The 24,279-nt window shown below is 52.3% G+C and overlaps 13 protein-coding genes across 13 annotated transcripts; 5 read left to right on the top strand and 8 right to left on the bottom strand.

The window, feature by feature from the left end:
• Positions 1–413: 413 nt before the first annotated feature.
• RHO25_010461 (uncharacterized protein) lies at positions 414–1,141 on the bottom strand (the record flags this gene model as incomplete). The annotated part of the gene is made up of 3 exons (XM_023602629.2): positions 414–481; positions 532–617; positions 873–1,141. The coding sequence occupies 3 exons, from the start codon at positions 1,139–1,141 to the stop codon at positions 414–416; spliced, it is 423 nt and encodes a 140-aa protein (XP_023451446.1).
• Positions 1,142–3,954: 2,813 nt separating this feature from the next.
• On the top strand, positions 3,955–4,323 carry RHO25_010462 (uncharacterized protein; the record flags this gene model as incomplete). Its single annotated transcript, XM_023602628.2, has 1 exon — positions 3,955–4,323. The coding sequence occupies one exon, from the start codon at positions 3,955–3,957 to the stop codon at positions 4,321–4,323; it is 369 nt and encodes a 122-aa protein (XP_023451445.2).
• Positions 4,324–5,139: 816 nt separating this feature from the next.
• Positions 5,140–6,936, bottom strand: RHO25_010463 (uncharacterized protein; the record flags this gene model as incomplete). The annotated part of the gene is made up of 1 exon (XM_023602627.2): positions 5,140–6,936. The coding sequence occupies one exon, from the start codon at positions 6,934–6,936 to the stop codon at positions 5,140–5,142; it is 1,797 nt and encodes a 598-aa protein (XP_023451447.1).
• A 325-nt stretch (positions 6,937–7,261) lies between these two features.
• RHO25_010464 (uncharacterized protein) lies at positions 7,262–7,575 on the top strand (the record flags this gene model as incomplete). Its single annotated transcript, XM_023602626.2, has 2 exons — positions 7,262–7,405; positions 7,483–7,575. The coding sequence occupies 2 exons, from the start codon at positions 7,262–7,264 to the stop codon at positions 7,573–7,575; spliced, it is 237 nt and encodes a 78-aa protein (XP_023451527.1).
• Positions 7,576–7,813: 238 nt separating this feature from the next.
• Positions 7,814–8,677, bottom strand: RHO25_010465 (uncharacterized protein; the record flags this gene model as incomplete). The annotated part of the gene is made up of 1 exon (XM_023602625.2): positions 7,814–8,677. One exon carries the CDS (start codon positions 8,675–8,677, stop codon positions 7,814–7,816), a length of 864 nt encoding a protein of 287 aa, XP_023451521.1.
• A 159-nt stretch (positions 8,678–8,836) lies between these two features.
• RHO25_010466 (uncharacterized protein) lies at positions 8,837–9,652 on the bottom strand (the record flags this gene model as incomplete). Its single annotated transcript, XM_023602624.2, has 1 exon — positions 8,837–9,652. The coding sequence occupies one exon, from the start codon at positions 9,650–9,652 to the stop codon at positions 8,837–8,839; it is 816 nt and encodes a 271-aa protein (XP_023451160.1).
• A 252-nt stretch (positions 9,653–9,904) lies between these two features.
• RHO25_010467 (uncharacterized protein) lies at positions 9,905–10,476 on the bottom strand (the record flags this gene model as incomplete). The annotated part of the gene is made up of 2 exons (XM_023602623.2): positions 9,905–10,413; positions 10,464–10,476. 2 exons carry the CDS (start codon positions 10,474–10,476, stop codon positions 9,905–9,907), a joined length of 522 nt encoding a protein of 173 aa, XP_023451526.1.
• Positions 10,477–10,633: 157 nt separating this feature from the next.
• Positions 10,634–11,394, bottom strand: RHO25_010468 (uncharacterized protein; the record flags this gene model as incomplete). Its single annotated transcript, XM_023602622.2, has 2 exons — positions 10,634–10,710; positions 10,770–11,394. 2 exons carry the CDS (start codon positions 11,392–11,394, stop codon positions 10,634–10,636), a joined length of 702 nt encoding a protein of 233 aa, XP_023450612.1.
• Positions 11,395–12,388: 994 nt separating this feature from the next.
• On the top strand, positions 12,389–13,551 carry RHO25_010469 (uncharacterized protein; the record flags this gene model as incomplete). Its single annotated transcript, XM_023602621.2, has 3 exons — positions 12,389–12,436; positions 12,490–12,961; positions 13,028–13,551. 3 exons carry the CDS (start codon positions 12,389–12,391, stop codon positions 13,549–13,551), a joined length of 1,044 nt encoding a protein of 347 aa, XP_023451135.1.
• A 490-nt stretch (positions 13,552–14,041) lies between these two features.
• Positions 14,042–16,513, bottom strand: RHO25_010470 (uncharacterized protein; the record flags this gene model as incomplete). Its single annotated transcript, XM_023602620.2, has 2 exons — positions 14,042–15,932; positions 15,984–16,513. 2 exons carry the CDS (start codon positions 16,511–16,513, stop codon positions 14,042–14,044), a joined length of 2,421 nt encoding a protein of 806 aa, XP_023451137.1.
• A 902-nt stretch (positions 16,514–17,415) lies between these two features.
• Positions 17,416–18,348, top strand: YOP1 (ER membrane protein DP1/Yop1; the record flags this gene model as incomplete). Its single annotated transcript, XM_023602619.2, has 5 exons — positions 17,416–17,444; positions 17,676–17,709; positions 17,783–17,998; positions 18,054–18,175; positions 18,237–18,348. 5 exons carry the CDS (start codon positions 17,416–17,418, stop codon positions 18,346–18,348), a joined length of 513 nt encoding a protein of 170 aa, XP_023451120.1.
• A 1,570-nt stretch (positions 18,349–19,918) lies between these two features.
• RHO25_010472 (uncharacterized protein) lies at positions 19,919–22,489 on the top strand (the record flags this gene model as incomplete). Its single annotated transcript, XM_023602618.1, has 1 exon — positions 19,919–22,489. The coding sequence occupies one exon, from the start codon at positions 19,919–19,921 to the stop codon at positions 22,487–22,489; it is 2,571 nt and encodes an 856-aa protein (XP_023451121.1).
• A 445-nt stretch (positions 22,490–22,934) lies between these two features.
• On the bottom strand, positions 22,935–23,546 carry RHO25_010473 (uncharacterized protein; the record flags this gene model as incomplete). Its single annotated transcript, XM_023602617.2, has 2 exons — positions 22,935–23,414; positions 23,478–23,546. 2 exons carry the CDS (start codon positions 23,544–23,546, stop codon positions 22,935–22,937), a joined length of 549 nt encoding a protein of 182 aa, XP_023451535.1.
• Between the last annotated feature and the right edge of the window lie 733 nt (positions 23,547–24,279).

Consider the following 24,279-nt stretch of genomic DNA (forward strand, 5'->3'; position numbering starts at 1 on the left):
CGCTCCACGGTGATGATGTCCTTCCGGTGTGGTCAAGATTAGGTTGACGACCACCCTTGCACAGCCAAGGACCATTCATATGGGTCACATCGTGTCCTTGCAGATCAAGCGAGCTTCCGCGATACCTGATGCTGGGAAGAGTCGAGATTTGTATGTCCATCTACACTCGCTGCTGCACAAATGAAAACAAGCTGGGCTTCTGGCCGCCATCCACAAAGGTCATATCTGCCGACCACGAGGTCACTGCGCCAACGCCTCGCTCACATCAACAGTCTTGGGGTATTATACATGTCGTTCAAAAGAGGCACCTGGCCTCCATCGCCTTCACATCACATAGTCGCACAGGGGGAACCAGTGCACGAGCATTCGTACAGAGATTCCGCAACGCCTTAGGCCTGTGTTACACAGACCTTTTACGAGGTCTGTTCGGCAGCATTGGCGTCCTCGGTGTTCTTTGGCCTCTGAAGGAGTTCGAAGTTGCCTGGTCGCAGACATGAGTGGACGTTCCGTGGTCATTATTGGTGGACTTACGTTGCAAAAGGTTCAGTGATGTGCGCTTGCCGGCCTCGGTGTCGTAAGTGTTCATGCGAGCCTCTGCCTCAACGTAGATGTGGCTTCTGAGGAATGTGTTAGCAAAGTGTTTGAGTTGAGATCATGGACACCTCGAAAATCCGCGATTGTGCGTCCGCTCAATGTTCCGCTCGTGGAATGTCATGTCTTCCTAGCCGAATTGAACGGCCAACAGAACGAGCGAGCTCGACATCGTCCAGCGCATTGTCCTGCTGCTCATGCTCCAATGTGCTTCCATCTCTTCGCACGAACGGGGAGTTGCGCATTCGCCAGTGAACGCTCACAATGGCGGGTTCTCTTACCCTTTAGGCAGGCTGAGCAACAGGTCTCTCTGAGGACCATCTTGAAAGCTCGCAACCTTGAACCAGCTAACTCCGCGTTGTCCATTCTCATCTCTTGGGCCCTCGCTGACGCCGATTGCATATTTTACAATTTCGCGACCAGTCGAAGTAGGAACGAGTTCTGGAACATCAGCCAAACGGCCAATGAGCTGCATCTTCGCAAGAGGTCGGGCGGGTGTCGTCGAGAATGCGCGCGCAGCGCGAGGAATCTGGAATCGCAGGGACTGCATTTTGGTTCGTCTTGATATTCGGTAATGGGAAGGGGTGGTTGTGTGGTGTTTGTCGATGAGGGGTTTGCAGATGCAGAGTAGGTCGGATCGCGGTGGCCTTGAACGAGACGAAACACAGGGGACAACGCGTTTCGCGACAGAAACTCTATTCGTGGGCACGTGCACGCTAGTCTGGACCCTTTCCAACTTGCTTCTGACTTCTGCCTTCCAAGCTTCACTTACAGCCTGTAAACACGACACTCGTCCACCGAGGCGATAAGCTACCAAGAACTGCACGATGCGATTATGATTACAGAGCTGGCCTTCATGCGATCCAGTATCAGGAGCGCCATTCGAACACAAGCTAAAACTACACTTCCCTGCTAACAGGACGGATCAGCAACTCTTCGACGAGGAACCCTTCAACAAGACATTGTGCAGCTCTATTCTCGCCGCATGATCAATTGCAATGAAGGCTTCCCAGTTGTCACAGCAGCGCTGCACCTTGTCTTCCTCCGCCCTAAGTGCCAAACACCCATTCGGCCATGTCTTGAGTCTCGAATCAATCGCTGAGGATGCGAACACCGCTCGAGCAAATGCGTGCCACTAGCACCTTCCCTGCTGTCGCTGTTACACATCTCCTATCTCGAGCCATTTCTCCACCGATTGCCCAAGCACGATCCTTCTTCCACCCCGTCCATGGTGACCTTTTCCCATCTCCTCGAAAATGCTTTGTGTCGAGCTGCGCAAGACTCGCCGGTCCACCCTATTCTTTCCGTCCTTCCAGCCGAGACGCAGCTCCTGAATGTTCTGGTCGCGCAGTAAGCGTTCAATGACGTCTGCCACCGACATGTCCGGGAGTCGAAGAAAGCTAGTAACCCCACGAGATTTGTCGACGAGTTTGACGCGTTGGGATGTCTTTGTAAAGATGTAAAGCTCATCTGCAGCAATCAAAGGGCTTGCCGAAATTCTTGGATCGCACCAGACTGCAACACTGATTCTTCTCGGACTTCCATCTTGAGATCCAGCCGCATGGGAGCTCCTGCGCTCATGCCTGTTTTGCCTGTCACTGCCATACTCGCTAGCCCAAGTTCTGCGAAAATGTCCCCAAGTATCAGCGATGGGAATCATGTCTGAAGGAGGGCTTGAAAGCCGTATTTGTTGATCTGCATAGCGACCCAAGAAAAGCTTGCAAGTCGGACAGAAGTGAGCGTTGTGAATAACGCAATGCCCATTGCAATACCAGGGTGTCGATTCGAATGGTAACTTGCCGCGCAGACTGGTGTGATCACGACACCAGTCAGTGAAAGAGATGATCTCAAGAGTGTAGAGTTCAGCCGTGCGTGAAGATATCAGATCTTCTATCCGACTGCTTACTGTCCGAGGCATGGCTTGACTGCGTTGTTTTTTGTTTGTATGATGGTGCTCTCTTCTCGTTTTAGTTTGTTTTGGTCTCCTATCCACGGTGGCAACTGAGGTTGGATCTTCTTATACATATCTTGTACCTTATGTTTGCTATTCTGCCTATTTCAGCATATGAGTGAGAGACGTTCTTTGATACTGTGATCATGATGTCTCTAGCGAGATTCCGTTGAGCAGGCTGGAACTGTCTCGACAGAGCGTGCACAATACATGTCTTGCTCAGCGTGACACCGCTGCCTGTACGGAGGCTGTCGTATCGTGGGCACAAAGCATCTGGTCAGCGAGACATTACTGCTCCATGGAACCTTGGCACTGAAGCTCACGTGTCGGTGCGTTCTCGAGTGCAATATGGATACCTCCCTCAAGTGCATGAAGCAAATTTTTCTCAACTCGGTGTGGCGCCTGTGTGCCGAGCTATAGGTTCACGACTGGTAATTGAGTGGAATTAGTCAATATGTGTTCGAGAGACAGTGCGTTTCATCATGGTATTCTACTAAGACCACTGACACTCTTCACCAAAGTGACCACATTGCTTAAGATCTCGCCTATATCTCTTGCCTGTTTGCTCTTTGCCGGAATACCTTACACCTACAGTATCACGACAAACACTTTATCATCCATGACTGATACTGCATCGATACGCTTTGCCCGCGCAGCTGATAGTCGACCAGTTGCTTCAAGCAGTTCCACGCCGACATGGACCTGCGCAGTATGCGCCTCTGAACTGCTATGTCGACCTCAGTATATTGACGGCAGCCAAGTCTGTGCACCCTGTCTCCGGCACTTCTTCGAACTCGCGCTCTCAAACAACACCTCTTGGCCACCGCGATGGGGTCGACAGACGCTGAACCATTGGGACTTCCGGCATGTACTTGACAATAACACTCTACGTCGACTCGATGAACGATATCGCGAGCAGAGATGTCCAGTACCGGAGAGAGTCTACTGTAGCCACTTCAGAGGCGAAGATGCATGCGGCGCTTTCCTCGGTAGGCGTTCGAGCACAGAACCGGTGTGTAAGCTGTGTTCACAATGCGGGCTCTATACTTGCTTGCGATGTTCGGCATGCTTTCCTCCAATTCATGAAGATCGATCAGAGCTTCGTATTCCCCACCACTGCCAACCTTCCGCAGAAAACCACGCTGCTGCGCAGCAAGACCTTGATGCGGCGTTTGAGGGTCTCACTCGAGGTAAGGAGTATCAGAGCTGCCCAGACTGCGGACAGAGGGTTCAACTGGCCGATGGCTGTAACCACATCACCTGCATCTGTGGGGAGCAGTTCTGTTACCTGTGTGGTGAGCGGGCCAGAGAGTTGAGCAACCATTGGGATCGACGACGAGATGGCTGCCCCAGATATGGTCAGGTCGGCGACCGAGAAGCCTTGTATTCTGATGAAGTCATGCTTGCAGACGATGAGACCGCAAGCGACTCTGATGTGGAGCACGAAGATTTTGCAAGATGGGCTGTCCCTCGGGCGCTCGATCGACAGGAAAGACGGGAGTTCGAGCGACGACGACGGCAGGACGAGCTTCGAGAACACGGTCGACATTATGCGAGAGATCTTGCTGGACATATACGGGAGCAAGCTGCCTGGCGAACACATCGAGATGAACAGCGCTTCCGTGCGGACAGCCCACATCGACGCGGCGCCATCGATCATGGCCGACCTGAATCTCACCACCATGAGTACGAAGCGTCGAGGACAAGACCGGCTCTTCGACAACGCTACGCGAATAGAAGGGAATCGGAAAATGATATTCGCATGGGTGTCCGACTGCTGAATGCAAATGATCGTGGCTGGCGTAATGATCGTACAGAGCGGACGCGACGACTGCAGGTGGAGATGGACTGGCATCGTCGATCGCCAACACCCTTTGTCCGCAGTAGCAGAGCATATTCGCCACCAGCACGACCGAGATCTCACGGAATTGACGAATATGTGACTTTCGTTCAGCGCAGAGATCGAGCTCGACCACTTCATCATCACCGCAGCTGGCAGGTTCGGGAAAGGACTGACTCCAGCTCAAGCAGCGATTCATACCGGACAAATATAGTCACTCCGAGCAGGAGATACTCTTTGCAGCAAGCGCAAGGCCGAACGCACATGTCCAGGCAACGCAGGGAATCTTTGCATCGGAGGCGGCGACAACGTGATATCGCAATCGACATCCCCAGCCGTGGCGAAATTGTTGACGTAGATGATGAGCCGTTGATAAGTGAGCGGAGTCGCAGACCAGCAGAGTCCATCATTGAGTCGCCAAGGCGAGTAAGATCGCTGAGCGTTGCGTCTAGACCGCGAAGCGTGAGGAGTTCGGCGAGGAATTCCGAACGACCACGGCCGCAGGACGCCCGGCGAGCTCCAACGAGGGCGCCATCGCAAAGCAGCGATTCGGATGAGGAGTATCGTGAAGCTGAACAAGACGCCTTTGTCCGGCAATATGGTACTGGAAGGCGTCTTCGGGATACTCCAAGCTCCCGGCCACGATCCAGATCACGGCCTAGCATTGGTCATCGTGTTTGGCAGCTGTGTCACGCCCTAGGCGATGCCATTCTTGGAGACTAGGCACCAGCTGAGCAGACACTGGCCAGATACTTGATCATCTCTTGATCCCGACCACGACCAGATTTCTCGGACTGAACTTATAGTCAAAGACTGGCTCCACCCAAGCTTCCTTCACTTCATCCTGCTCTTTCAACCATAGCCACCTGTCGACCACAATCGCAGCTTCAATCACACCCGCAGAAAATGCCATCAGACTCCACATGATACTGAGCTTCTTCTTGCCTTCCTTCCACTCCGTTGCGTATCTGTCGATTTCTTCATCTGTGATGTCTCCCATCTTCTCCCGGAATAGAGCGCCATGGACCTCGTCCTGTGTCAACTTTGCCAAGGCGCCGCGAACATACGTTGTGAAGTTCTCGTAGCAGCCTTTGCGAAGGCTGCCAATGACAATGGGAGTGCCTCCGCTGCTGTGCCCTGCAGGTGACACTCCTCCAACACAGTTCGGAGTGGGCGGGCCAACAATACCGCGATCTAGGAAGATGCGTTGCAATAGCGCCCTGTAGAAGTGGCGAGTAAAGAAATTCTCGCTATCGGAAGGTCCCCAATTGGAAGGTGCCTGAACAGCCATCATGCGAGATGTGATGTTCAGCCGCACTCCTTTGTCTTCGTTGCTCGGGTTCGTGCTATCGTAATAGTCACAATATCTCTTAGACATCGGAAAGCCGTGAGGATCATTGGCTTCACCAGTCTTTTCCAGCCGAGGGTGATCGAATGTTGTAGGACGGAGTTGTGGTAGCTTGTATGTAGCAGGTCCGAGCCTTTCTGTAACAAGATTGTAGCAACATCCTACCATTGCCACGCATCGAACTTCGTTGTTGATCAGCAAAGATCGCAGCCCATGATGTACAAGGTTGCCGCAGGAGTGCAGAGACATCACCATAACATTCTTGTCAGCAGTAGCCTCAGGTATGCGATCAATGACATCTTTGAGGTTACCATCAGCGATTCGATGCTCGACATATTGGATCTTGCCCTTTCCAGCTGCTGCCATTTCGACTTCCGGTGCCCGTGGAATAAGTCCAGAGTTGTGCTCAGGAGGCGGTGTTGGAAGATCAGCATTGGCAACTAGAGTGTTCGTAGCCGATACTGGATCGAAGCCATTTATCCTAAAAGCCTTCTTATCCCGCATGATCTTTTGCTTAATTGCCAGTTTGGCCAAGACATCGAATTCTTTCGCGCGTTCAGCATTTTCTTGCCTGCTCTCGATGGCAACAATGTTTCTGTTGTATGGCTCACTAGCCAGAGCACGGCCTAGGTAGTTTTGGCCAGATCCGAAGTCCACGAGGTGAGTGATGGGTTTGTTAGTAGCGTCGCTGATAGACGTGGTAAGAGTGTCAAGATATGAAGCGAATAAGCCAACCTCGTGGACCTTTTTCACGTTCATGCCCACTGATGCATTCCGTGAAAGCTTCTGCACCTGCTTGACCTGTCTATTGCGCGAGCATTGAGACCCACCTAAATCCCGAAGCAGGAGATGATTTCTGACTCTTTTGATGAATTTCAGCAAGCTGGCTGGGGGCGCTGGTTCGGCACACGTAGTATTCTCAACACTGGAGTCTTCGTCAAATAGTGACAAATCATCTCGGAGGAGCAAATCGACAATTCGCAATGCATCGTGATGAACGAAGAAATCTCGCCACTCCTGAGGCAGAATCTTGTCGTAGAGTGAAGGCTCGCTGGTGAAGAAGTCCAGGATGTGTACACCGCCGCATAGAGTCCGCAGCAGCTCGTCAGAGCCGACAAAATCCAGCAAAGATTCGACGTATTCTTCAGTGCTCGCAGAGTCGTTGCAATGTGGCAGCGGCTTTTCTGGCCCGATGGCTTCGTCCATCTTTGCTGATCTTTGCTGATCTTTCTATCGAGTTCGGTCCCGTGTATAGCTTGTCACATAAAGTCTCCCATGAATTGAACAATGAACGAAGTTGTCGTGTACACTCGCCCTTCACATGAAGTCCGTGACTGGAAGTCGCAATTCACCTTCAACTCGCAAAGTCCCAAAATCTTTCGCCAAGACTTCTGTCACTTCTGAAAACTTCCCTCTCTCACTTCACGTCCGCACTTGAGAAGCTTTGTCCCCTTGCTGACCCACCAACCAAATCAACAACCACCAATCACCACAAAAGAACACCCAGAAAACCAACAGCAAGTCATCGACCATGCCTATCACCAAGAAAGACCGCGTGCACCGCGAACAGAAGAAAGCCGAAGCCGCAGGAACTCGCGTGCCAGTTCACAAGAACGGCACGCCGGTCAAAGCCGCCAAGCCTAAGTCAATTTGCGCGTACTGCCGCAAGGAACTCGTGAGGCTCTCTATCCTTCCTTTGCACGCGGTTGCGCGTTGGGAGTAGCGAGCAAATACCTGACTGCATCGTATTAGGACAACACGAACTTGAAGATCCTCGAGCAGCATGCCAGCACGCATAGCGATGCTTGGACGAAGGAGAAGTGCTGGCCGAATGAGTTCAAATGAGCAGCGTGCGATGAGCTCGGGGGCGGCAGACATAGGCGAGGGGAACAGACCGGCAGTTGAATGGAGTCAGCACTGAGTGATGCATGTATTGTGGCGTTAGGAGAGAGTGGTGCTTTTTAGAAGTTCAGATACAGAGATACCCAAGCATGAACTAAACTTTTGACATGCAAGCATACAACAGGCTCGAACTGATCACACCGGAAGAAACATGGCAGAAGACAGCACCCGGAAACCCGCATCACTCCACCGGAACGTAGAACTTCTCCGCCTTCGGCATCTCGCCATCAACAAACTCGCCCAACGCAAGAGCCTCTCGCTCCCTCCAAACAAGAACCTCCGTAGCCAACATGAAATCGTCATCGAAACCTGCAACTTCTCCAATGTCCACAGTATCAACCAGTAGCTTCATTCCTTCTTCGGACGATCCAGTATCCTGTTGCTGCTTGATATTGTCCGACCAAAGCATGTAGAACATCAAAGCAAATCTCATTGCACTTTCCTTTCTCGAAATTTTCAAACAACTTTCCATGACATCTGGCGCGACTGTTTCTCCAGTGGTGAAAGTGTCAAAGAGAGCGTCTATAATAGCATTCTGCAGGCGAGGCACATGCCACTGCTCTGCGAAAGTCCAACTCGAGACCAACAATACTTGGAACTCTCCTCTCTCGTGCTCTGTCAAAGGCTTGCTCCAGTCGCCATTGAAGTCTCCTGGCTCTGGTACACGTTCATGGTACAGCCAATAGATGAAGATGGCGTAGACAAACACGTTCGTGTCGAGTACGAGTGTGTCGTGGTATCTGAGCTTGGTGACGAAAAGTGGTGAGGCGTGTTCGAGAAGAGATCTGGAAATCAGGAGAGGTCGCTCGCTGACATCTCTAGTGCATTGCACTCGGATGAGCTCAGCATCAGGGGCGCGCAGTCGGCGAAGGAGTTCGAGAGAAGTTTCAGTCGTCTGAGGAGATGTGACGAGCTGCGTTGTATCACAGCTGACACCATCTTCGCCCTCATGAACCGTCGGCGTCAGAAGGGAGTGCAGAGTGTCTGAGGATAGCGATCGTGTGCGGAAGAGGCGCTCGAGCGTCTTTGGGCTTATTGTTTCCATGTTTTTCTGGTGTTTTTGATGTCGCCAGAGGTGTGTTGATGCAAATGAAATTGTCTCAGCAGTCGAGTTGGCTTAAGATAAACAAGGAAAGTGTTTGCTGCTTTTGTGTTAGATGTGGTGAATAGTGTCGCCGCAAAGTCTGGTCCAGGTCACATGCTCTCAAGCACGCGTTGACGCCAGTGGGTCGAACACGAGGAACGACTTCGCGACAGGGCGCTTCTTGCGCTGGTGGGCATCGAGGACGCGGCGTACAGTTCTCGCATCTTCGAGATCCGCTTCGATCTCCTTGACACCTTCAACATCGATGTACGGTTGCAGTCGCGCGTGATGTTGAAGTTCACAGTCGTCCCGCTCACTGTGGTCTTCGCACCATAGAAAGTACTGCAACAGTGCCCATCGCATCTTGGTGCCAGCTTCGGACGCTAGTAGACATATCTGAAGAGTCTCTGCTGTAATGTCCTTGGCCGGATTGTCGAAGGCGTCGAACAACTTGGTCATCAGCGCATTTTGGAGGCCTGGAAGCTCGACGGAATCTGCGAAAACCCAGGTTCGCACAAGCAGTGTCTGGTAGTCATCCTCGTCGTCCTGACTAGGAATGCTAGGATATTGGCCCACCTCATGCAAACCTGGGACTCGAGCATGGAAGACCCAAAAGAGGAACATTGCGAGCACATCCTGTTGCGTGTAGAGGACCAATCTGGAAGTCGATTTGAGATCCATCTGTGCTATGGTAAACTTGAACCACAACGAGCCACGGAAGACGAGCCGAAGCAGACCTTCCTGCACAAAGATCGGCTCAGCATCGTCTTCAGAGGCATAGACCCTGATAGTGTCGCCTTCAACGTGGTGCAGGCGCTGGAAGAGTTGTAAAACATTTTCGGGTGGTGGCCGAGGTGGGTCTCTTGTTTGATACTCTCTCTCACTCATCTTCAAGCCCTTGTTGGATGGAGCTAAACGAGTCGTGAAGAAGTTCATCTTTTGTTAACTGCCAATGCTTCGACAATTGAATGGAGAAGAAGGTTTGGGGGGCTAGATCACCACCATATAATCCTGTCCCTCTGTTCATGTGAACGATTCACGACGTACAAGTCATCTCGAAGAATATCCGCATGAGACAAATCATTTCTTCAAGGGTATCACGCGTTTTCGAGTACAGTTGACCCTCGACGGTGGGTTTTCAACGTGATCGAGTCCTCTGGTGACAATAGACCACGCGTGCGAGCGAATTCAGCCAAGCTCGCTCCTACCAAAAGCACGATCCATCGCGTCTCCCAGGTCGTCGACTTGCTTGTCTTGCTTCGCATACTGGGTAGGTTCATCCATGAGGTTGACATTAGCTGCCGCAGGCGACCGTGCTGTCGACTTCTCAGGCTGCAGGATATATTGCTCAGTGTCCAGATAGCCGGGAGCCTTCTTCCTCTTCTCAGCTAGTTCTCGATCTTTGATCTTCTGTTCCCATGCCCGGACTTCTTGCTCTGCATCTGTGCGCTGCTTCTCGATCTGCTCCAGCAATGACCTGTTCTGTGCAATGATCGTCTTCGGGTGTGCTGCGAAACCTGTTGATGATGTCACGTATGCCGGTAATTCTGGATTCGAAGCGACTGCCGGTGAATTGAGCATGGAAGGCGGAAGCGTACTCGGCAGCGAAGCATAGTTGTGTGGGAGGGTTGGTGCTTTCGGCAAGTGGATGAACGGGTTCACGCTGAGCGCCGTCTGCTGCAGCAGAGGATGTGCGTCTATATCGTCAGCTATCAGTCCAGGAGAAGAGTCTTCATGCGATACTTACTGTCTCCCTGCATTTTGTTCTGTGGTCCTTGCTGGTGAGATACTTGGGGAGCTCTCTGAAGTCGAGGTGGGCCAGTCGCATGCGCCACACTCCTGCCTGAGGTTGCAAGTTACATGCGATATGTGGGCAAGCATGGCCATGTCGTGGTCCTTCGTTCGTGTTCTGCTTTCTCAAACAACGATGACCAGTATAAGTAGGATGATGAGGACCACGATGAGCATCGATATGCAGCAACCAGACCAGCGATCTACCACCTTGTCAGCTTTGTACACTCGTGTACTGGTCCAACACTTGAGCACGACTTACCCTCGTTCTTCTCAATGACATATCGTATTTTCTTCATGCCAGTCCCCAGCTTGCCTGCCACTCGGTCTGTGATGTTCTCAGTATCCTCAAGCAGTTCGGCCTGCTCCTCCAGTTCGCGTCCCATCGTATCAGCCTGCATTCTAAGATTGCCGACAGTCTGAAAGACGCCATCCAGTGCCTCGTCTTGCTCATGCATTATCTCCATCTGTCGCTGCTCTTCCCAAGCTCCGTAGTCATCGTCGTCGTCCCCGTCTGCATTGCCAAAGGAGTCTGGATGCGCCAAATTGTCCGCAGCACTGACAGTCTGATTCAACTGCTTGCGCATATCCTCTACCTCGCGTCCCACATCTTCTACCAGCTTCCGTCGTCGCTGGACTTCGGGCACATCGAGGCCATACTTGTATGGATCGCCCTCTACTGCTCTCACGGAGTCGACCAAGTCCTGTAGATCGGTGGAAAGGTCTGTGAGCGTGCCCTCGAGCTCATCTCTAGCCTCGACTAGTTCTGGAGCAGATGGAGAAGATGCTGTGGATCGAATGCGCAAATAGGATTGCAGCAGTGGCCTCGTTTGTTGGAGCAAGGCGAGGATGTCTGCCTGAGCTTCTTGAAAGGGATCGTCTGACATTGTTGCTGTGGGAAAGCTTGACCGGTCGCGCGCAAATGATTATCGGCTATATCATGAGATGCAATTCCGGCCGCGAGATATTGTCGGACGCGTCCAATGGTTCCAGAGAGGAGCGTGAAAGTAGGAGTGATGATCTCGAGCAGCCACACTGCAAGTGTGGCTGATGCTCAACCCGCTGGTCGCTCCTGAGATGAGATGACAACACCGAGACAACAACACTCAAGCAACAGTCGACACTCCTACGATTGTGACAATAGCAGTCACGAGGTACACCCAAGCTCAAAATCTCCTCCTGCCTACTGTACTTTTGTACATGCCCGCCAGGCTGCTCCTGAGCTTCACCTTGGTCGCCTCGCTACACAGCTTAGGAGGTAGTATCTCTCACTCTCGCCAATTGCTCAACACAACACTTGAGGCCTTAAACGCGACTACCCGACACTGTTGCGAGTCTGAGACAAGATTAACGCGAAGCATTCATCGCGTCTAATCATATCAATACAAAAAAGCCTGGAGGATTCTTGAGCCGAGAACGTTGTCCCCCAGTTCCTGGCGGGCTCTTTCCGCAGTATGCGAATTGGCAATCGTCGGATCGTTACGCACCGAGACTGCGGGCTCGATGATGATGTATGGTGATTCAAGAGCATGTCCGCGAGCTGAGAAAGAAAGCATGAAACTTTTACTCGAGCACGACCGATTTGATGAGATCGTTCCCAATTTGCTGGACCTGATCGTGACGCTGAATGTCCAAAGGGCTGCGAGCTTTGGAAGCAACCCATATGTACTTTTCTACCTCCGCAGCATTTTGGTTGACATACAGCTGCAACATGGCCTCACTACTACCCGGCGCCGACCCCTCGGTGACACCATCTGTGCCCCACTACTGTAGGAACACCTCATCTGCCCCATATTACAAAGCATGGGTTTGTATATCAGCTCGCGTGCCTCCATAGCTTAACCTACACCAAGCAGGGAGCAACATCGTGCGATAATCACAATGGCATCAACAGGAAAATCTGTCTTCATCGTGGGACCTGGCTTCATTGTGAGCACAATTCCACGTCCATTGATACATCTCGTGAGGCTGACACTTTGCAGGGCTGGAATGTCCTTGACCTTCTCATCAACGAAGGATACCAAGTGACTGGCCTCGTCCGCCGCAAAGAACATGGCGACCAAATTGCAAAGTCTGGTGCCAAAGTCGTGCAAGGTGATCTGAACGACAAGGACAAGATCGCCGAAGAAAGTGCCAAACACGACATCACAATTCATACCGCAACCGCAGATCATCTCCCAAGTGTCGAAGCTGTGCTCGATGGTATCAAGCAGCGTACTGCCAAAGGACTGCCAGCCATCTTCATCCACACCTCTGGCACCAGCGTTCTCGACGATGGAGCACTCAATGCATACAAGAGCGATGAAATCTACCACGACGACGTCAGAAGTGAAATCGACTCCGTGCCCGACACAGCACCACACCGAGAAATCGACCTCGCCATCGTAAAAGCTCAGAAAGAACTAGGCGACAAAGCAAAAATCGCAATCATGATCCCGCCTCTCATCTACGGCTGTAAGGCACCCACCTCACTCAGAACAGCCTCACCACTCAAATAATACCTTCTAACAACCCTCCCAGTCAACCCCGCCCACGGCCGCCTAACAATCCAAATTCCCATCCTGACCCGCTTCGCTCTCAAACACGGTTACGCAGCACATGTCGGCAAAGGTCTTGGGGTAGAATCCAACATCCATGTCCTCGATCTAGCCCGCGCTTACATCGTTCTCCTGCACCATCTCGAAAAAGTTTCCGCAGCTCAAACCCTCGAGAATCCTTACTATTTCTGCGAAACCACAGGAGATAATGAACCTTCGTGGTACGAAGTCGCCAAAGCCATCGGAGAAGGTCTCCACAAAGCTGGTAAACTCAAGGATCCAGAGCCGAAGGAATTGACGAAGGATAAGTGGGATGATGCATTTGCGGGTTTTACTGGTGCGGTGATTGGATTGAATAGTCGTAGTCGAGCGAATAGATTGAGAGCGCTGGGATGGGAGCCAAAGGAGAAAGACTGGAAAGCTTCGTATTTGGAGGATGAGTTGCCCGAAATCTTGAAGGAGGACGTGGGAGGCTTTGCTGGCTACAAAGGAATAGTCGCATCTTGAGAAGTGGCACAAAATTCCAGTGAGAAGTTCATAATTCTGACAGTTATCAATACTTCAAGACATCTACTCATTTCGCGACAACAACAATCTTTTTGTTCGGGGGTCGCAACAGTCGCAGCAAAGCAATCGTGGTATCAACGAACACCCAAAAACAAAACTTACCCTCCGTCCGCCGTCACTCAATGCTGTCCAATATCCATCACAGGGAAGACAAGTCTTGCCTCCTCCCACAGCGAGGCCGAGGATCTCCATTCGACCCGTGCCTGCACTCATCACCCGCCGCCCGCGCTATTAGAGGTACTAAACACCGCGCGAGACGAGCAATAAGAAATATGTTCAAAAACCCAAACCCCCATGACGACGAAAACCCAAAACCATGGCATCGCTTCGGATGCGCGTGCACGCAATCATGGTCCCGTTGTACCGACTCCCGTGGAACACCTCTTGCTGCGTAAAATCGTCATAGCCATTGTTATCAGGCTCCGTTTCTTCACATGGCTGCGACTGCTGCCATATCGTCCATTCCATGTCCGTTCATTGCGAACTTGGTAAGTTCTTCGTCCGTCAACATCCCGATCCCGCTATCATCAAGATCCGCCTCTTGCGCTTGTTGCTGTTGCAGCTTGCCTTGTTGAAAGGAGAGGCTGTGCGCGTGCGAGGAGTGTTGCTGTGGCGCAAAGTGCTGTTGCTGCTGGTCAGGCATAAACATTGACTGCTGCGCGCTGTTGTCGTGTCCGTTCGCGTTGCCTTGCCCGGGTCCCATGCTGCTCATGCGACTCCCGCTGTGGCTCCGTCCAAGACCGTTATCCAGTACCGGCGATTGGTTCATGTTGTTGTTGCCATTCATGGGCGTGTGGCTTCCGTTGCTTTCAAGAAAGCCGCCCATTTCTGCGTTCCACAGCGCCATCTCGTCCACGAACATCTTCAACACCCACCAGTGGCTGTATGAAGCTCCACCGACAATGGTGATGTCGCGGATGGCTGCCGTTCCGATTGCTGATATGCAATGCAGGACCGTTCGTGCCGGCGCCTGAGGAAAGCGCGTGGGAAGTGACGACACAAAGGTCGACCAGCGGTCAAGCACGTTCTCTGCGGAGATCTGCATTGGCCCGTTGCGTGAGGTGGGACCTGTCTGGCTCTGCAGGAACTGCGCGAACCCGTTCTCACCGCCGTCGAAGCTGTAGAAGGATGCATCATCCTGGAAACCGGTAGCAGGTAGCGGCTCGAGTAAGCTGCGCATTTCCGTAGTCAAGATTTTGTACGTCTCTTCATACCCACAGTCAGGAAGCTCAGCTTCCATAACGCGCTTCACGTTGACCATAGTGCTCCATTCCTGCCACATCTGCTCCCGATTCTGGTCGATGGTCAGAAGATTTGCGGCCGCATGTGCTGACTGGTTCACCCTGATAAGGCGATATAACAGTCCAGCGAAGATGGTGGCCGGTTTAAGTTTCGCATCCAAGACATGAGCTGGCTGGTTGCCAAATGTCTTGGCGATATGAGAGTGCAGCGACGATGAGATGTTGTTCAAAATATTGATGACAACCACAGGCGCCGCCTGCAAGGTGAGTCTCGCGACGAAGCGGACCATGGTTCTGTACATGACCAGGTCGCATTGTTCTATCCAAGGCGCAAGGTTTGGGTGCGTGAACAGCTTTTGTACAGGCACAGTCAGCGTGCCGTGGAAGGAGGTGTACAATCGAAAGAACTGCTTCTCCTTGCAGAATCGTATACTGTCGATGAGGGATGTGCAGTGTGTTCGATAGAGTGCGACCAGAGCCTCTGCAGTGTCGACATCTGTTCTCGGTGGCAAGTAGGGGTGTATTGAAGGCAGGATGACGGGCTCGTTCTCCGTGAACGTCGGCATATTGCTGGGTGGAAAGCGCAGCGTATGTGTATACGAAAGAGCCGTCGCAGTGCCTGGCTCCAGCCCACGGGCTTCAGGATATAGGAAGGATTGACCTTTCGATGCCGGACCGCGAGGCGCAGCAGGTTGCGTAGCTTGAATATCGAAGTTGCCGTCCGAGGGTGGGAATGCCGCAGTGTCGGCTTGCAACCGAGGAATGTTGTTGAAGTCGATCTGTTGGGTGCTTACAGACTGCGATCGTTGACGGTTACCGGATTGCTGGATAGCGCCTTGCCATGCTGGTGGCATGTTCGCCTGCTCATCCTCGAGGGCCAGGTCGACGTAGTGGTATTTACTCTCGCCTCTAACACCCAGCCGTCTCGTCTGAATGCCGGGAAAGATGACGCGTACCAGTTTACCAAAAGATGCAGGATTGAGAGGGACAACCCGCTCGGTGCCGCAACGCGTTGCGTATTGTGAGTAGACGCGGTTTCGGGGGACAGAGGTTTTTGCTGGTTTACAGACTGTGCGGAGCCTGAAAGCTGGTTAGGGTCAAACCTTCTTCACAACAGACACGTCTACTCACCACAGCATGGCAAAAAGCTGCTTCGTCTTCTCAGCCATGGGTGTTCGCTCCTTCTGGATAACCTCGACAGCAACCTCCCGCAGCGGACGTCCTTCATTCTTCGCAAGCATTTCTCGCAATTCCTTGTCGTTCGTCGCAGTCACAGCAGAGCCCTTCCGCCTCTTGTCATCGTGCACGTCCAGCCCAGAGTTGATGGGCACCGACCCTACTCTCACATGCCCCGTGTATGACAGATCCTGGGGCAGGTATGGAGAGTCGTGTGCTCCGTAGCCCTGCGGCATGGCATATTGCACATTTTGCGCGACGTGATGGCCGAGGTGACTCTGCTGCGTATGTTGTACTGGCTCGTATTGTGCGATTTGCTGGGGCACCATGCTTGCTTGATATTGAAGCAGGGCGGCTTCGGGCCCTTGAGCCATGTACGTCGCTTTCGCATCGTGCACCGAGGGCGGATGTGAGTCGTGTCGTTGTGATGTCGCGCTCGTCGTTGAGGCCCGCGACTCGGGTCGCTGGCTATTGCGCGCCGACATTGGGCTGTGCAGTCGTATAACACTTTATGTTTACCTTATTTGTTCTGAGACCAGCCGGGAAGGATTTGTGTTATTGTTTTGCTTTGGCTGCGGGTGTGTCAGGAACGGATGGACTCAGACGGATGCGACGCCTCGATCAAGCACCTCAGACGTGTCTTGGAGGTCGTGATCGAGGGTGAGTGCATATGGGGTCTGCTATACCTGCGTGTATCCTCGACATAGATTGCGGAATGCGTGTTGGTGCAGACGATTTCAGCTGGCTGGGGATCCTCGGGCGCTCGTCGCGCAGGTCGCTGGGTGTGGAGAGGCTGCAGGCACGGGTGAAGCGAGCGGTGATGGTGAGCAGACAGTCCGGCGGGTGTGTTGGTCGGGGCGCGAGCGAGGCGCGGTGGTGGATGGGCAATATGGTCGACGGTCTAGCTCGATTGTTGATGGTAAACACGGGCGTCGTAGGTCTAAGCGACGACAGGAAGAAAGGTTTCTCCGTACGGTTTAGATCCCGCGTTTGACTTCTTGGTCTGAGACGGTGCCAAGGCCCACTCATTCACCGACTGTCATATACGTGAAAACGACCGTTTGGCGGACAGCGGGCGGGCGGCGGTGGGTGTGCTATCGATCTCGCTGTCGACGGCGCGCAGGCAATTACATCGGATCGATCTGTACGCCAGTGCTTGTCGATGCGGGCAAGAACGATCGGGAGTATTTAGCAGTGACGTGACGTGCGACACGGCGAACCCTCCAATCCTGGGCCAACTTTCCATTTGACCTCTACCACTCAACCGTCTGATTCAGAACCGTCTGCACCTTTTCCTCTTCCACAACCCGTTGGCCGCCTTCTTGCCCATTTAATTTCACCACGCAAACAATAACATCAACACCGCCGCCAAAACAACAACATCAACATGTCTTCATCCGGTTCCGTCCAGGAACGGTACGTCCAATCTGCCAGCTGCTGCGAACACGCTGCAGCCTTCCGCCCAGACCCAACAGTTGCGATTCGAGCTCCGTACCGCCAGCGTGAAAGAGTAGAGGGACGATGAGCAGTGTAGCCTTGCTGCACTCTGCTCCCATTGCTGCTGTCGAGAAGAGCTCGAGCGTAGCTATGTGGAGGGCACAGGCATAGCTATCTGTTTGCATGGCAGAACGCTGATATTGCGAACAGGGCTCAGTACCACCTGTCTCAGCTCGATAAGGAGGTATGATCAATTGCAAACATCAGGCGCTTGCGTCTTGACTGTACTGCCATACCCATGCTGACCGCGATACCAGCTCAGCAAATACCCCGCCCTCAACAACTTCGAGCAGCAGACCAGCGTCCCAAAGGTCTATGTCATCCTCGGACTTGGTGCACTCTACTTCTTCCTCGTCTTCTTTAACATTGCCGGCGAGTTCTTGGTCAACACTGCTGGTTTCGCCATTCCAGCATACTACTCTCTTCAAGCCCTCTTCACCAGCGGCAAGGCCGATGACAGCCAATGGCTTACCGTATGTTGGCACGTCAGAACATAAGGAGGAATCGAACACTGACAACTCACGCTAGTACTGGGTGGTGTACGCCTTCTTGACTGTGCTTGAGTCGGCCATCAACGCTGTCTACTGGTTCCCCTTCTACTACACCTTCAAGTTCATCCTCGTCCTCTGGATGTCCCTTCCACAGACTGGGTACGAGTGACGCTTTCCTTACCAAATTGCTTCCCTTACAGCGCTGACTTCTCCCCCCTAGTGGCGCCCAAGTCGTCTTCCGGTCGCTCCTCCAGCCACTTTTCGCCCGCTTCTTCAACGAGGACCCATCCGCCAATCTCAAGGCCAAGGTAAACGCAACCAAGGCGCAGTAGATGCCTATGAGTGACTGAAGAGCAAGGAGAGATCATCGTCTTTTCTGAAAAGCGCGAAGAGGAAGTTACGGCTGAGTAGCACGGGAAGGAATTCGGAGTGACGGTAGGCAATACTTTGCAACAGCTTAGGATAGTTGCGGGACGCTTGGATTAGTCCGATTCGAGAGAGAGGCGGAGATACTGGAGAGGAGCATGAGCATGAGCACATCGAGATGCGAATATGGATAAGCTGAATATGACATTGGCTGATAGCCTAAGCGATAGATTTGTTATGGGAGCTGGGTGGTGCAATGCTTCAACTTAAATTGTGTGCTAACGGCTTGCAAGGAGCTGACTGTGGATAGCGATCTGACTGTGATGGTGCTCAACCTGCATGGGATCGAGACAATCGCCGACAAGCCCTGCTCTCTTTGAAGAGGCCGCGCCTTTCCAGCTCGCCAGGTTGGCGACCGCCAATCATGTGGCAAATGTGCTTTTGTTGAGATCCAGCCACCATTCGAGGACAGCAGTGATGGAACTTGGACTTTTTCTACTGAACAGAATGAGGATCTCTGGCCAGAGTCCCGAACAGCGCATCGAAGCGGTAGAGCCCACCAACAGAAGACAGGCTATGATCAACGCGGACCAAGCTACACGACCAAGACTTCAAAGTCACGCTACCCGGGGGGAAGCAACAAATGGACGACTTAGAAGACGGAGCTAAGCAATCTCAAAACAGAGTGTGAAGAGCTTCGGAACAAGGTACGGAAATTTGCGAAAGCAGGTTGACCGTCTGGAATCAAGGGCAGTTAACCACCTAAGAGCTGCAATCCGTGCAGGTCGCACCGGATTCAGACGAATCGCAATTCATAAGTTGTACGATCTGCTGAGAAGCAGCGAAACGAAGCACACTTCCGATACGACAAAAAATGAGACGACAAGAGATGATGCGTAGATCCTTCCAATGTCGTCCAAAGGCTTCGATTCTAAGCCGGACCTCAAATGGATTGCGAGCGAGTACCTGGGACTGCAGTCAGCCTGGCGAGCAGGGTATGGATAACATTGCAAGGACTGTCCGAGACACGGACACATGCACCTCTTGCCGACGATTCTGAGAACTTCTTTGGAGAGGCAGAGGCTTCCCAGGTTAAGAGGTTGGTCACCGCCAAACCTGCGACACAATTATTACTATAGCTAACGTTATAGGGCTCTTTAAATCAGGGGAAGGCCTCTGCTGCTGGGTCTAGGCATTGAACACGATTATAGCGCTGAGTATCTGAGAAGCCACTTCCACTTTCCGCTGACAGCCCCAGGCGCGCTTCCAAGGATGAAGGTCCTGGACGAGTCGCTTCAACGTGTCTGCAGGCGACACAGCGACGCGTCGGCGGGTTCAAACTAAGGTGGCTATGGCTGGGGATCGGCAAGCTTCGCTTCACTGTTCACTCGACAAACAACTTTAGCTCACGAGCCCCACAGCTTCCCCTTCCGCCGGGTTCTTCTTAGCTCGACGAGAAGCTCGAAATGCATCGCACAATTCGCGCCTCTTCGTCGCCGCATCGACGAACTTACAACAACATCGCGCACCGCCGACATGGCGCCTGAACGCCCCTCGCCGTACAGGAGCCGCTACCTCCTTTACAAGAAGGGCTCGCAACAAGTGGTAAACTGGCTACATAAAACCGCCCGTGGCCTCGGCGGACACTCGAAATCACTCGACAAGTTGTGCGTCGACGATCTACCATCTCTTGCCCTGACCATCAACAACGCGAAGATCGAATTGCCGAAGAACATCGCCTCCACGTTGTCTGACGTGATCTATCTCCGACAGAAGGCTCACGAGTGGTATTCGAGTCTGGCTCGCGACGATTTCGTTGGCGGCGATGATCGTATTGGAGATTTCAACAAGAGCCACCGGTACTTCATCGAGAAACTGAAAGTAGTACGGGCGACACTCGATCCGACTGGTGCAAAGGCATCAAAGCACGACGCTTTACATCAACAGCAGCAACAGCAAGGAGCCTCAGCTCCTGACATCTCCAACATGTTTGCCAACCTAGATCTGGAAGAGCCATGTGACGGCGCACCTAACTCCGCGACTGGCTCCGCTACCAAGCCCGAGTCCTCGAACATGACTCCAGACGTCCTAGCTGGAGAACCTGGCGATGAACGACCATTCAAGATATGGTGCATGTTGCAAGATGTTCGCGATATTCGAGTCTTTGTGCGAGAATTGTGGCGCCGATATTACGAGGGAGATTTCACATTCCCTACTGCTGCTTATGTTACAGACATGGCGTTCAGGGCGGTTTCGGACATCGTCTCCGCGAACGCAGACAAAGCACTGCGCCATTACGCAGCCATCGTGGTGTTGATGGACCTTAAAATTGGTCAGAGCACGGATGGCATCGTCAGCTTTTCCAGTACAATTGATGAGGGCGCGAATGGCTTGGATGCTGCGGACCTGTACTGTGCCCCAGCCTTCTGCATCCTTCAAGAGTTTCTCATCTCTTGTCAAGTCGATCATGCAGCCGACTCTCCGCAAAGTGAGGCTCGATATTTTCGGCGACATCCTTTGGCCGTAGCATTGCGAGGTCTGCAAAGTCAGCTCAAGCTTTTGGCAGGAACCCACTACGAATCTGGCTATTTGGGACCCCTGGCTCTTGATCAGTTCACGTATAACATTCTCAGTATTTGCAAGTACGGCGTTATCCGGACTGCGACAGTTGTACAATGCCAGATGTACCTGGATGTGTACGATGCGCTCGGGCAGCAGACTACTTCTGTGACAAGCATGCTACGTCCAGTGGCAGCCTCAGTGGACAAAACATTTGACGACTATGCGCAGACACGGTCGCCGCGCTTTCAAGCATGTATCGAGAAAGACAGCAAGTACCTACGGGAATTGACCAAGATCTCGCGCGAGGACAGATTTCCAGGCGCACAACTCCGTGATGCTTGCAAGCCCAGTTCTCTTTTCGCAGTTCTTCCAGTCTTGGCGGGGACGTACCTGCATGAACTGCTCAGGCACGCAACTTCGCACTCGATCAGATGCGTAAACAGCAGCTTCGAAACTATTGGAGCCGCCTATTTGTACGCCGCCATGAAAGGCACGCCCAAGTGGGAAGCTATGGATTTACTCCTCGACCAGCATCAGAGCTACGCGCCGCAAGCATCGTCACTTTACAAACTCACCCGCAACTTCGAACAAGCTGTTGGGGCCAACAAGATGGCTTGTCGCCGTCCAGCGGGCAAAGGTTTACCCAATTCTGCCGCTGCCGCCAGAACCTTGTTGGATTTCCCCTATTTTGAACAAGCTGTCGTGCTGAACACTGAGAAGATCCAAGAGAGCGAAAAACCAGATCAGTTTCCAGGCATGCTCTACGAAGCTGTTCGTCTCCGCCGAGGAAAGAGTCTCACGTCTCGGGCAAGTAGCAAGAGCTCGGTAGATCTTCTTTCAGCTTTTGCCGAAGTCCTGATCGAAGACGAGGGAAAATTGAGGATCAATTACCTGGCCCTCTCAGCGCGCTGCCAAAGTCTGCTGAACGTCATCACGTACGGCTTCAGATCCCACCTGCAGGACTTACTTGCCAATTCGAACAGCGCAGGGCTTTCCCATCAAAATGTTGTGCACGCCATTCTACGAGAGGCGTCCGACTCCGCCAGTGCTCATTCGAGCAACGCAGCGAACAGAACGTCAACTACAATTCTCGAGGAATTGGATCTGTACTTTGAGACCTTCATCGAATTGGAGGGGAGAGTAGGGATGTCCGCTACGCCTTTTGGTAACTGCATCATGAACCAAAACAAGCCCTGCGACCGCTGGACCTGGGGAGGGGATGATCGGCCAGGGTACATCAAAGACAAGAAAATTTTCGGACCAGAGACTTTTTTGGATTGTGAAATTCGTAAGGCCGAGCAAACGGCAGAAGCCGTCTGCAGACTGGCTGTACAGCAGTGGGACTTTGAACGCTGCAAAGGGACAGAAGGTACTCTGATGGAACAGAAATTGCAAGAGATCGAAAGCTGGGGCAATTCCGAATTCTTGAAAGCTGGAATTGCTGTTAAGCTGAGGAGACTTCAATACTCGTCGAATGGGGACTATCTGGGCTTTCAGCCAGTGTTCTGCCAGGAGGCTTTCGATTTGTTGAACAAGGAAGAGTAAGAACTGGCAAGTGGCGATAAATGAAACAGAACAGACGCGGATGACTACAACCTGGTATCGGCATGTGGTTAGAAACCGACGGGATCTATTCTGGTTTTGAAGCATCTCGGTGCATGAAAGGCCGCTTCAAGGTATCGACACAGTCGGAACAAGACCTCCCAGCGCAACGGAGAGTGAGCAGACCGCTATGGAACATGCTTGTCTGCTGACCGTTCCCAGATAGCACTCAATCGTTGTGCAGTCAACGCTTATGGGAAAATAAAAAATTGCTTTTCATCATTCTATCCTGGTCCTGTCGTCGACATTATACGTCTATCGTCCAAATCATTGTCATCCCATCGTAAGTTCGCGAAAGTCGTCGTGCGGGCCATTTCCATGGCCTCCTCTCATCGTCCACATTAATTCCAGCCCTCCACCATGTTTCGTCTCTCCTCCAACATCTTTTCTACTTCGCAACACAAACCACACTCCCATCCTCCTGCTTATAACAAGTCGGCTTGTCAATACAATGCTGCTCCCCCTCCTCATCAACATAACACTGCCTCTTCTGCAACTCCTCCGCATCCCTCTTCTTCACACAAACCACACTCCCATCCTCCCTCTTCGTACAAGTCGGCTCGTTGATACAGTGCTGTTTTCCATCTTCTGTGATATAACATTGTCGTTTCGTCAAAGCAGTATCAGCATCTGAACGTTTCGCCACGCAATAAACCGTCCCATCTTCATTTTCAGTACAAGTCGGATTATCGATGCAAGTTTGTTCTCCAGCTTCGGTGATGTAGCATTGACGTTTTGTGATGATCGACGAAGTGGAGATTTCTTCTGGGGTGCGTTTGGAGACGCAGACTACTGTGCCGTCATCGCGCGTTGTGCAGGTGGGGTTGTTGATGCATTCTTGGATTCCGGCTTCGTTGATGAAGCATTGCTAGAAGGTTTGTTAGTTTGGTGAAAGCGAGCGGGTAGTGATGTTGTTGGTAGATGAACTTACTCGTTTTGTGACTACTGGTGCTGCGATAGAGAGAGCTGCAAAAGCTGCTGTGATGAAGACTGATTTCATTTTCGCGACCGAAATTTGTAATGATCTGTTGTATGGAACTTTGGTAGATTATACTGGAGAGTGTGATAGTAGAATTAGAGCAACAGTAGTAGCGCACTCAAAAGGTCTTATACGTCCTGGCGTACATGTGGCAAGTGTGCAAATCCCAGCCATCCTACCGGCTCCATCTCGTGTCTGGTCAGTAGAGGGTAACCGTTTAGCTCCAGCCTTGCATCATAGCAGTAGCATCGTAGCATTGACACGAGGCACTGTGGTAACAGTGCATCCTATTTTGTAGGATCTATGGCGCAGCAGCCAATGAAACACTTCGCAGGATGCGCTAGGTCCGAAGTTGTACAAAAGCTGTTTCTAAACTCGTCCGAGCCGACGCAAAGTAGTGCGTGGTAGCCGATCAACTACGCCTCACTCGGAACCTGCATGCGGCGAATTGCGGTGTGTTCGCTATGTTGTGCTATAGAAAGGTTGCGTTGCATCGCTTTCTCCAAAGGTAGACGATATCGGTATGCTGTGCACACTGGGCCATGCGAAGTTCGGCGAGCGCGAGACCTCAACGGCTGCGCATGCGCAGGGTTTCTGCCCGAGTCATGCTGTGTCGATCGGAGATCTTCACTGTGCTTCGCTTGGCGGTGCGGTGTAGCTATGGAGAGCATGCAAGAGAGCAGCGCTCTGGGACCACTTCCTCCGAAGCTCGTAGAAATGTGGGTGGTGCAAGGCATCTTTTCAGGTCGATGCT

The sequence above is a fragment of the Cercospora beticola genome, chromosome 7 (genome assembly GCF_033473495.1).
Source record: "Cercospora beticola chromosome 7, complete sequence".
NCBI lineage: Eukaryota > Fungi > Ascomycota > Dothideomycetes > Mycosphaerellales > Mycosphaerellaceae > Cercospora > Cercospora beticola.